At 41.7% G+C, this 12,828-nt stretch overlaps 1 protein-coding gene across 5 annotated transcripts in view; it reads left to right on the top strand.

The window, feature by feature from the left end:
- KIAA1549 (KIAA1549 ortholog) overlaps positions 1-12,828 on the top strand; it is a 2,575,340-nt gene that overhangs the window by 929,424 nt on the left and 1,633,088 nt on the right. For all 5 annotated transcript variants that reach the window (XM_044088205.1, XM_044088206.1, XM_044088207.1 and 2 more), the window contains exon 4: positions 12,555-12,732. In XM_044088205.1, coding sequence (XP_043944140.1) covers positions 12,555-12,732 — 178 coding nt within the window. The remainder of the gene's footprint in view (positions 1-12,554; positions 12,733-12,828) is intronic.

Raw genomic sequence — 12,828 nt, forward strand, 5'->3', positions numbered from 1 at the left:
CAACTTTGTTTTGAAGAAATTAACTTTACATCCTTTTGAGCCAGCTAACACAGCAGAATTAAAATACATCTCTTGGAAAACTGCTCTGCTACTGGCAATAACATCAGCACAAAGAGTTTCAGAATTACAGGCATTAATGGCAGTGGAACCTTTCCTCATCTTCCACCAGGACAGGGGGTCTTTAAGAACTAATCCTACATTTATGCCAAAGGTGGTATCAAGTGTGGCTCTAAACCAAACTATTCATTTGCCAACTTTTTATCCAAAACCACAGAACAAAGGGGAGAGACTACTACATTATTTGGACATTCACAGACAGTTACGCTTCTACTTGGACAAAACCAAAGCTTTCAGAAAATCTGAGCAATTATTGGTAGCATACGCTGCAGGAGCACAGGGAAAAGCCATTTCAAAGCAGACTATTTCAAAATGGATAGGACACTGTATACGTTTCTGCTATACCCGCCATGGGAAACCTGTACCATTAGATTTCACTTCCACCAGGGCAACAGCCACTTCCACTGCCTACCTCAGAGGAGTCCCTACCAAGGATATTTTGGAAGCAGCAACATGGAGTTCTGTGCATACCTTCACCAAACATTACCATTTGCCTTTATACTTCAAATCCAGAGCTGGCTTCACCACTGCTGTACTGCAGGGCCTTATAGCCACCCCTAATGCTTTATAGATCCAGCCTCCCTACCTCAGCTTTGGGATTCCACCCAAGTGTAATGACTGCAGCAGTGTAACACGATGAACATAGTACAGTTTTGTACCTACCATAAATGTAGATGTTCGAGTGTAAACACTGCTGCAGTCCAGGTTACCCTCCCTCCTTCCCCTCTTACTTTCTGGTACTTACCTAGGTCATCTACCCTTTATTACCTATGGGGAGTATTTGCTGGTAACTAAAAATGGTTGTTTGCTTTTCTTTTGTATATTTTACTAGCAATTTGAATTGCCTACCTATTTGGGAGCACCTGACATCTGGGGCAAGAAAAACTAAAGAAAATTGTGTCGGCTGCATCTTATATACCCCTGTTGCACTGACGTCAGGGAGGAGGCGACAGCAACCGACGCCAGACCAAGACTTTGGAACTCTGGCCGACTGCGGGACCGCCTGAAGGCAGGATAACCCAAGTGTAATGACTGCAGCAGTGTTTACACTTGAACATCTACATTTATGGTAGGTACAAAACTGTACTTTATGGATGATGTTTTTATGGAATCCAGTCTAACTCCTGATACTCTACCTCCTGTTCCCAGGAAACCTGACAGGTATTACAGAGTCCCCAACTCACACAAATTTCTTTTCAAAAAATCCTACTGTTGACCCAGAGGTCATCTCCCAGGGACCTAAAGGAATAAAAGCAACCACAGCTAAGAATCCCATCCCTTCAGACAGGGATTCCCGAGCTTTAGAGAGATGGGGTAAAAAAGTATACACTTCTGCAACTCTTGCCATTAGAGCTTTAAATTGTCAGTTCCACATGCTGAAATACCAGCAACCTACAGTGGAACTTATTAAACAAAAAATTTCTACCTTCCCAGACTGTGCAGAAACTAAGAATTACAGGAGCTTATGCTCTGCAAGCCAAGTTTCTAAGCATACCCTGCAATATGGGTTTGATGCCCTAGAAGCATCCTGCAGGACAGCAGGGAAAGGTGTTGTAATTAGAAGGCATGCATGGCTTAAGGAACAGACCTTGCCAGACCATGTAAAATCAAAACTGTTGGACACACCACTGAACAAAGACAATCTGTTTGGCACCAAATGCAGAGGAAGTTTTAAAAATGATGGAAGAAAAAGCTAAGTCTATGCAGACAGTTAAAGACTTTTTGCAAGTCCAGCCTCCAAGATTCAATAGGCATTGCCCCTCAAAATATTGGTCCTTTCCAGCCCCCTCAAGGCCTCCTCAGACTAGACCTAGGGAAAGCAGACCCTCCAGACAGCAGTCCCAGAGAATGCAGAGATCTAAGCAATGGAGTGGAGTACCTCCACTTCTAAAACAGGGAGTGCTAAGCCACCTCTTATGGAAAGAATTCACAATGACTTTTCCAATCCACCTCTTACCTCTGCCCACCTGCTTGTACCTATACGAGGAAAACTTGCCTCCCATGCAAAAAAATGGGCCTCCATCACCAATGGTCGATGGGTCCTCAACATAGTCTCTCAGGGGTACAAATTGTATTTCCACACACTGCCAACCCCGAAAGGGTTCCCAGGTCTTCCTCCAAACCAGTGGGCAGAGGCACAAAACCAAGTTAATTCCCTGCTCTCCGTGAGGGAAGAAATTCAGCCTGTTCCTGCAGACCAGGTACGCCACTTGGTGCCCAATCTTAGATCTATCCATTTTAAACACCTTCCTGGTGGTACCCCCCTTTGAGTCTGCAGCTTCAGCAGAATTAAATTTCCTCTCTTGGAAAACAGCCTTGCTTCTGGCCATCACTTCAGCTATAAGAGTGTCTGAGCTACAAGCACTCATGGCTGTGCAACCCTTCATCATTTTTCATGCTGACAGGGTCTCTCTCAGGACTAACCCCACTTTCATGCCTAAAGTGGTGTCCAGTGTGGCTCTCAACCAATCTATTCATTTGCCCGCCTTTTTCCCTAAACCTCAAAATAAGGGGGAAAGAATCCTGCGCTCTTTAGATGTGCACAGACAGCTCAGATTCTACCTGGATAGGACTCAGCCCTTTAGGAAATCTGACCAGTTACTAGTCAGCTTTGCACCAGGGGCAGAGGGCAAGGCCATATCAAAACAAACCATTTCCAAGTGGATAGCACACTGTATCCGTTTCTGTTACAAACACCATGGGAAACCACCCCCACAGGGGGTCAGAACACATTCCACTAGGGCAACTTCCACCTCTGCAGCCTTTCTCAGAGGAGTCCCTACCAAAGGACATCCTGGAAGGTGCAACATGGAGCTCTGTTCATACCTTCACCAAGCATTACCACCTGCCTATCTTTTCCAAACCCAGGGCAGGCTTTGCAGCCGAAGTCCTGCAGGGCATAATGACCAGCCCCAACTCTTCTTGACTGCCTCCTCCCATTCTTCAGCTTTGGAAATCAACCCGTGTGTGATGACTGCAACAGTGAAACATGAAGAACATAGTACAGTTGTGCACACTTACCATAAATGTAGATGTTCAATTGTATTCACTGTTGTAGTCCTGGTTTCCCACCCTCCATCCCCCTTCTCTCTCTCTCTCTCTCTCTCTCTCTCTCTTCCTCACTCTTTACAAGGCTATTTGGTATTTACTTTCTACTGGTGGTGTTATTCCACCATAACTTAGCTCCCTTTTTGGGGTTCCTGACATTTGGGGCAAGAAAAACTGATGTAATGGCATCAGCTGCCTGTTTTTATTCCACACTGATAACCTGACGTCAGTCCTGGAGCAACAGCAACCAACTCAGAAATACTAAGCCTCTGGTATTCGGGCCGACTGAGGGCTACCCCTGGCAGGATAACCCAAGTGTGATGACTGCAACAGTGAATACACTCGAACATCTACATTTATGGTAAGTGTACACAACTGTACTTTCCAGTTCCTTCTGTTTAGGAGGCCTTCCTGTATGCTTTTGCATCACAGACTCCCAGCCACCTGCACCACCTGCACGAAGATAGTCAGACAGGTTTTATAAGGTACTTGAGAACTTAACATTTCTGAACTAAAACGCTATGGGAGACCTCTTTCTGTTCTGCATGTCAACAGATAAACCCTCTAAAGTAATGCCTGCTGCCAATGCTCTTCCTTCAGATAAATACAGCAGGGTGATGGACAGGCTGAGGAAAAAGGTTTATACATCCTCCATTCTGGCCTTTAGAGTTCTGAATTATCAGATTCAAATGACTAAATACTTATTGTCTGTTCTTAGCAATTTGAATAAAGCATTGTCATCACCTGTGGAATCTGCCACTAAACAGCAGGCCTTATCCCTGGTGGAATCCAAGACAAAAGGGCCGTTGCTCTGCCAAAACCCAGCAAAACGTATGAAATAATCCAAAGATAAACGAAATAACGTTGCTGGATACTGCTTGCTATATAAAAATTTTTTATTCCAAAGAACCAAACAATGCAAAACAGGATGAGCGCTTTCGGGTTGTTACCCTTCCTCAGATAAAATACAACACAACATAAAACTTCTTTTAAAACAATCTCTATCCAATCAAAATCAATAAAAGACCCGCCTTTTACAAAGGGTGGGCTTAAGAGGAACTACATCATTCAATCCTGGAGCCCTATGTGCTGTCAATTCCAGGATCCACTTGGATTCAGCCAGTTCTGTGTTTAATTTAGTGTCACCCCTGCTGGTGAGACTCAGGTTGACAATGACCCTAAACATGAATCTATGTGAGGGATTTTCTTTCACATGCCTATATAGTGCATTACGTTCGTCCTTATTCTTGATATTAGACATATGCTGGAGAATCCTAACCTTCAACATCTGATTGGTCTTCCCACATAGTAACTCACGCGAACAACACTCTGCAATATAGACCACATCAGTGGTCCTACAATTAGCCCTGCCCTTAAACAAGTATGTCCTGTTGTTATTAGGATGTCGAAACTCTACTCCTTTCTTAATGAGACGGCAGGCTTTGCAGGATCCACAAGCTGTAGTCCCTGCTTTGCCCATACTACTCCCACTACCCAATACCTTCTTTTCTTTACACAACAAGTCTTTTAAATTTTTGTTCCTCTTATAAACAAATTCAGGATGAGACCCAACCATGCCCCTTAGGCATTCATCACTTATTATGATGTTCCAATTTTTTCGTATGATGTCACATACCCCTCTTGTATCACTGCCATATGTGAGTGCCACCTTACGTCGGGTAAGTAGGGACTACAGCTTGTGGATCCTGCAAAGCCTGCCGTCTCATTAAGAAAGGAGTAGAGTTTCGACATCCTAATAACAACAGGACATACTTGTTTAAGGGCAGGGCTAATTGTAGGACCACTGATGTGGTCTATATTGCAGAGTGTTGTTCGTGCGTGAGTTACTATGTGGGGAAGACCAACCAGATGTTGAAGGTTAGGATTCTCCAGCATATGTCTAATATTAAGAATAAGGACGAACGTAATGCACTATATAGGCATGTGAAAGAAAATCCCTCACATAGATTCATGTTTAGGGTCATTGTCAACCTGAGTCTCACCAGCAGGGGGGGTGACATTAAATTAAACACAGAACTGGCTGAATCCAAGTGGATCCTGGAATTGACAGCACATAGGGCTCCAGGATTGAATGATGTAGTTCCTCTTAAGCCCACCCTTTGTAAAAGGCGGGTCTTTTATTGATTTTGATTGGATAGAGATTGTTTTAAAAGCAGTTTTATGTTGTGTTGTATTTTATCTGAGGAAGGGTAACAACCCGAAAGCGCTCATCCTGTTTTGCATTGTTTGGTTCTTTGGAATAAAAAATTTTTATATAGCAAGCAGTATCCAGCAACGTTATTTCGTTTATCTTTGGATTATTTCATACGTTTTGCTGGGTTTTGGCAGAGCAACGGCCCTTTTGTCTTGGATTTTACATTTGTTTTTGGGGTCATTGTTGCGATGCATGCTGGAGAAATCGATATGATGAGAGTGGAAGACAACCAGGGAGCTAACAACCTTTCCACAGGAAGTTGGTGTGCGAATCGCTTTGTTTCTTCCACGAATCCGTTGCTTAATCTAGGCTTTGCTGTAAGACAAGGGAAACAAGTAGGAACATCTACTCCCATGGCCATGGACAGGTCGTTTGATGACAATCTGAGAGACTTTAGTTATAAAGTGTCTAGACTACAGCGTCTGCAATGGCAGACTTTCCACCTTGAAGCTTGCTTAGACTATGGTATTGTGCCCCGGGGGATGCGCGTGCTGTGCATGCCATCCCAAGGGGATAGGTATCCCGAGCTGCTGGCCAGATGGCAGTCAATAAACATAAATACCAGTTATTCTTACATGGACTTGCTTAACGAGTTTTTTGCTAAAGAAATCGAAATACTCAGGAAGGATGTCCTGGTGTTGCAACAAAAACTAGAGAATGACTATATAGAAGATTGGTGTAAGAAGAAACTAAAAGAGTTGTATACCACATTTAATGACAATGATGCAAAGTTGCGCTCACAGAAAATGGGGAAACTTCGTAGGGACTACGAGGACTTCTCCAAAGGGAACATTTTTGTTTGGAACAAACAGAAAACTTTTACTACGGCCGACGTGGTTAAGGGCACCAATAGAAATACATCATACCACGAGACGAGGGCAGGACAGTTTGAACGACGTACTACGGCAGGAGCAGTTATGGCGCCCGTATTGACTACTTTGGGAGATGACTCCGTTACTTCACAAGCGCAACGGGTTCTTGACGTTGAACCTGTCAATGGTACTGTCACTGACCCCGCCACGATTTTGGCGTCGAAAGATGGAGATGAGAATATAGGGGATACGCTTGGTCGGGTCAATACTACTGTTGCTTCTGGTTCCACAGGAGGTACGATAGCAGTTTCTGATATCAAGGCAGGTGGTTCAGGTACTACCGTTGTTCATGATGAGGGTTTACGCTCTGGGGCACGACCGAAGACAAGATCAACACAGAATCATTTTTTGGACTTACTACCGGTGCAGGTGAAGAAGAAGGGCCCCTGGAAACGCTCGTTGAGCGACGACAGGGAGTTTTTGAAAAAGAGACGGACTCTAGATTGACTTTTAGTGAGTGTGATAACATTGTTTTTAATTTATCTTCACGTCATTTAACTCAAATTGAATTAACTGTACTGAATAAAGGTTTAACATTCGTTCCCAGTAGAATGTGCACTTATCAAGAGGTGTTATTAGACATCATGCAGTACTGTCGAAATTTAATGTTAGGTAAACTCTTTGGCAATGTTGATAACACACAAGCTACATTGAGTAAACCTAGTGGGTTTGTACCGGCCCTAACACCGGCTTTACAGTTGTTCATTAACCAATGTGATTGTGATTTGCTACATTATTTTCAGCAGAGCGACAGGGAAAAATTTTATAATCTAACCAGTGAACAAAGATCAGCTCTGACTAGGTTATGTGGATATACTGATGTTACGATTAAAATGGCCGATAAGGGAGGTTCAGTCGTTGTTATGGATTCCGACTGGTACATCAACAGATTGAATACACTCTTATCGGATACGGGGACATACCACCATATTAACCCCATTGATGTAAGGAGAATTATAGATAGAGTTCATAGCAAATTGCAATGTTTGGGACAACGTTTATTGCTTACACCTCAACAACTAGAGTTCTTACACATTGATAAACCTACAACACCGGTATTTAAAGCGTTGCCTAAGGTGCATAAGAGCCTAGTTGACCCACCCCTTAGACCGATAGTATCGGGCAGGGGGTGGGTCACTGAAAATATTTCGATCTGGTTGGAGGTGACTCTTAGACCATATGTAGCCTCTATGGAACACATCTTGAAAGATACAGGACACTTTCTTACTTTGATAGGAGGCATCAAACAAGAGGATTTATTGGGGAATTATTTAATGGTCACTTTGGACGTGAACAATTTGTTCACTGTGATTAATAATGAATACGGTGTACGGGCTATAAGGACACTTCTTACTACATTAGGGCTTACACATGATAAAATAGAGCTGATTGTTGAGCTATTAACCCTGGTTTTGGAGAACAATATTTTCCTAGGGATAGATAGCATATATAGGCAGGCACAGGGGATAGCCATGGGCACCCCCTGTGCCAATACCTATGCTAATCTTGTACTTTCCCATTGGGAAAGGATGTATGTGTTTAGTGATCATGCCTGGAAAGAACATCTTTTTATGTATCTGCGTTTTGTAGATGACATTTTTGTTTTGTGGAAGGGCACGGAGGAAGAACTAAATATGTTTATAGACTATCTACACACCACCACTACCTTTTTCAGGTTTAGTGTAATGACTTCGAAAGAGGCCATAGATTTTTTAGATGTATGCCTGGAACAAAATAGGGATGGTTTCTGTTCTAAATTGTTCAGGAAAGAGTGTTGGAGGAACACTTTATTATCATTCGACAGCATGCATCCGAGACACACCTTTCCCAATGTGGTGCAAGGTCAGATAGGAAGGATTTCAAGATTGAGTAGGGACAATCAACAGTTTGAGAAGGAGATAGGTCACCTAGGTGAATGCTTGGTCAGTAGGGGCTATAGTGAGGAAATGGTAGGGAAAATCATAAATAAGAACAAATCATATAGATGCACGAAGTATAGGCCCTGGTTAGATGTAACAGGCAACACCATCACCAAAAAAGGGGCTGAAGCCACTAGGTCCACCCGTCGTAAGGTGGCACTCACATATGGCAGTGATACAAGAGGGGTATGTGACATCATACGAAAAAATTGGAACATCATAATAAGTGATGAATGCCTAAGGGGCATGGTTGGGTCTCATCCTGAATTTGTTTATAAGAGGAACAAAAATTTAAAAGACTTGTTGTGTAAAGAAAAGAAGGTATTGGGTAGTGGGAGTAGTATGGGCAAAGCAGGGACTACAGCTTGTGGATCCTGCAAAGCCTGCCGTCTCATTAAGAAAGGAGTAGAGTTTCGACATCCTAATAACAACAGGACATACTTGTTTAAGGGCAGGGCTAATTGTAGGACCACTGATGTGGTCTATATTGCAGAGTGTTGTTCGTGCGTGAGTTACTATGTGGGGAAGACCAACCAGATGTTGAAGGTTAGGATTCTCCAGCATATGTCTAATATTAAGAATAAGGACGAACGTAATGCACTATATAGGCATGTGAAAGAAAATCCCTCACATAGATTCATGTTTAGGGTCATTGTCAACCTGAGTCTCACCAGCAGGGGGGGGTGACATTAAATTAAACACAGAACTGGCTGAATCCAAGTGGATCCTGGAATTGACAGCACATAGGGCTCCAGGATTGAATGATGTAGTTCCTCTTAAGCCCACCCTTTGTAAAAGGCGGGTCTTTTATTGATTTTGATTGGATAGAGATTGTTTTAAAAGCAGTTTTATGTTGTGTTGTATTTTATCTGAGGAAGGGTAACAACCCGAAAGCGCTCATCCTGTTTTGCATTGTTTGGTTCTTTGGAATAAAAATTTTTTATATAGCAAGCAGTATCCAGCAACGTTATTTCGTTTATCTTATCCTTGGTGGCTCTGGCTTCCCAAGTAGCTAGGCACAGCATAAAATGCAGCTGTGATACAGTGTAAGCTTCTTCCAGCAAAGCTGCTACAGGTTCTGTGATAAGAAGTTATGCATGGTTGCGTTCTTGGCCCCTCCCAGAAGATATTATGGCAAAACTCATAGACTCTCCCTTAAACAGGGATCATTTGTTTATCTGGATGCAGACAATTGCAAAAACAAGGAACAGTTATGAAGGAATGCAGACATATCTTTATTTCTGTACCAAGACAGCAGAGGAATTACCCTGCAAAAACTCACTTCCTTTGCTACTGGGGAGCCCAGGCCTTCTCATAAGGTCAAGAAAATGCATAGGAAAAGATTCCAGGACAAACCAGACAGGGGCTGTAGATTTAGGAGACCTGTTTAGCCTGACAAGTCCACCTGACTACCTGCTATCCACCACTCCAGCACTCCACCCCTTGATCTTTCCCTTCCCTTATCCAAAAGGCTGACCTCCTCCTTAAAAACCTGGCCACTCATCACTTCAGACAAATAGGTGCTTTCAGTCATCTAGAAGGGATACAGTATGACCTGGAAAGAACTTCCTCCTTTCATTGACATTCCTTCTTCTCTACAAAATCAGATGCAGTTGCTCTACCCCATCATTCAGACTTTGCTAGAGCAGGGCTCAGTAGAACCAGTACCTCCACAATACATGGGAACAGGGTTCTATTCTTTTATTCTTGTCCCAAGAAAAGGAGAATTGAGACCAGTTCTGGATCTCTCCACCATCAACACCTTACTCCCTTGTTCCATCCATAAGGACATAGTGTGCTTAAGGGCCAACGTCTCCTTCATCCCAAAAGTAGTAAATGAATTGCCTCTCAATCAGAAAATAAATCTCCTACTTTCTTCCTTAATCCACAAAATAAGTGTGAAAGAAATATTAATTCCCTGGATGTGCATTGACTGTTCAGATTTTGTCTGGATATGAAAAGGGATATTCACAAATCTGACCAATTGTTTGTCTCCTTTCAAGACTCCAGGTTAGGTAATCCAGTTTCAAAGCAGACTACTGCTAACTGGATATCAAAATCCATTTCCTTTTGCTACACTTTACATGGCAAATCCTTACCTGTCCAGCAAAGTCTCATTCTACTAAAGTAGTGGCCTCATCTGGAGCCTCTTACAAGGAGATTGACTTGAGAACAATTTTAGAAGGAGCTATTTCATCCTCTGTTTATATTTTAACCAAACATTACAGAGTGGATGCTGTTTCTAGATCTAGAGCCACCTTCGCTAGGTCTGTCTTCTGTGGTTACAGTTCTTTTTCTCTTCCAACCAACTCTTAAGCTTTGGAAATCACCCAGCTGTTTGGAATACTGCAATAATTATCTAAGGAAGGACATAGTATAGCTTTGTAAGAATGTACCATAACAGTAGGGGCCAGATGCCTTAACACCTACACTGTGTACACTAAAATTACACAGTCTGTATTCAAGAAGATACCTACCACATTTTTTGTGGTTTCTAGTCACTCAGAAAGATTACATTAAGTGTACATGTAGTCTAACCTTTTTGAATTCCCTTCAGTATTTAAGGCTACAGGAAAATCAGTAGGAAAACTAAAATTAGGAAGAAGGCGTGAGTTATGCTTGTATCGTCTTTTCACTCAGAACAGTGTAGGCGTTAATGAATTCCAAGGTAGATGTTCTACTGATTATTATTGCAGTATTATTTCCCTCCCTGCTTTCTTCATTTTCTGATCCTTCTCCCATTTTTCCTCATGGACAGAGAGGTATCACTGTTTTTCTGCCTCTCCCCTCGTAGCTGACCAGTTTAATTTGTCAGTCAAGTCCTCTTCAGTCTTACTGCCTTGGAGATAGTCTGAGGATTTACGCACATGCATCTGTTTATGTACCTTTATGCCCATGAACTTAGGTCATATGTTGGTCGTATGGCTTTTTGGAAGGTTTTGGCTTTGGTACCCTGGCCAGCCGTCCAGGTTATTTGGCAAGATAGCCCAACTGTTTGGGAGTACTGCAGCAGTGATCAGTAAGACATCTACGGTTATGGTGAGTTCTTACCCAACTGTATTATCTTTATGACAAGTATTAGGCTACCTTTGGGGTATCTGAGGCTACATTTTAAACTAGTATGTGAAGTAACAGAAATAACTTGGTGACATCTGATCTCGTCTAAGGTAGTTACACTACTTACTGTGTCATAACATAGGTAGATGGTGCTGTTAGCCTCTGTATATAGCAGGTTTGGGGAACAATTTTATTTCTAGATTAAATATTTCATGTTTAACAAACCCAGACATTGCTTTGCCAAGTATTGTAAATAGTTGACATGATAGTGGGGAAAGTTTTGTGTTTGTTGCTTCCATTATTTTGCATATCCATTTCTCAAATTAGGGAAGGTTTTGGAGTGCTTCACTGTCTCGTACTCATTTGCTCATATGATATGTTTGGTGTGATTGCATTTGTGAATGTATATTCTGTCACTTGTGATGCAGTGTGTTTATTTCAGCTTGGCATTATGTTGGATATAGTAAGCAGTAAATTCTCAATATTGTATATTCACCAAGTTCTTTTAGAGTTGTGTGGGTGGAAGGAAATCTGTTAGGAGAAATAACACAGCATGTATTAAAAAAATATAAAACAGCATTATACTGTAGGCCTTATTTAATATATTTTGCAAAGTGGTTCCTTTTCTGTAATAAAATTGATGTGTACCAGCAGTGATGGAAGAAAGTGCTTATATTATGCTTAGATAATGCCACTTTAATGCTATTTTAAGATGACATATGCATCATCTGTCATGCACTGTGCCTTAGGCATTTGGATGGTTCTGCTGACTAATAACATCAGATGTGCTGTGAGTAGAAGCGCCTTAATTTCTTGCGGTTTGTGACTTTTTATGCTTCAGTAAACACTAATCATTTATGTGTGTGTTGCTGCTGCTCTTTTGGAGTTAAATATATTTTTTGGAGCCAGTTCTTAAATCTGATGTTTAGCATATAAAAAGATATTGACGATAACCAATTAAATTTTTTTTTTCAAGTTTGAATGATATTGCTTCAGCTCAGCCCAGGCTACATGTAATTTGTAATGTTTAATTGTAATAAGTGCCAGTGCAGGAGTCTGCAGTAAACCTGAGCCAGTTTACAGTACTGCAGTAAACAGAGAAAAGAGGTCTCACTCTTTGTCTCTTTTTGTTTTCCTTTCAACATTCACTTGCTTTCCCCTTCCTTTCGCCTCTGCAGCCATATTTTCTATATATAAATGACTACTAATCTAGGCTTGTTTTGTATGCGATATTATGCAAACACCTATATATTTTCCAAAATGTATTATATATGGCAGGAAAATCAACATCTGATGTTTTTTTTTTCTTTTTTTTTCTTTCTACAGATCCGTAAGACTTTTCCTGAGCTCACATTTTTAGTGACTTCAGGCCCACTGGTCTATACAGCCGAATCCGTCATAAATGCTTTGAGTAACAGCAGTCTTCTTCATGGAGAGCCACCAAAGATCCTTTCACTACAAAGAGTCATTACTGTGCCTGACTACAAGTTTCAGGCCCATACAGGTATGTATGGCAGTGCAGTATGATAGTTTTGAGTCACTATACTGCCTTTTTTTTTTCTAGATCATACTTTTTCCTCATTGAATGTGCAGTCTCCAT

This window comes from Protopterus annectens, chromosome 11.part0 (genome assembly GCF_019279795.1).
Source record: "Protopterus annectens isolate FY-2018-M chromosome 11.part0, PAN1.0, whole genome shotgun sequence".
Classification (NCBI taxonomy): domain Eukaryota; kingdom Metazoa; phylum Chordata; order Ceratodontiformes; family Protopteridae; genus Protopterus; species Protopterus annectens.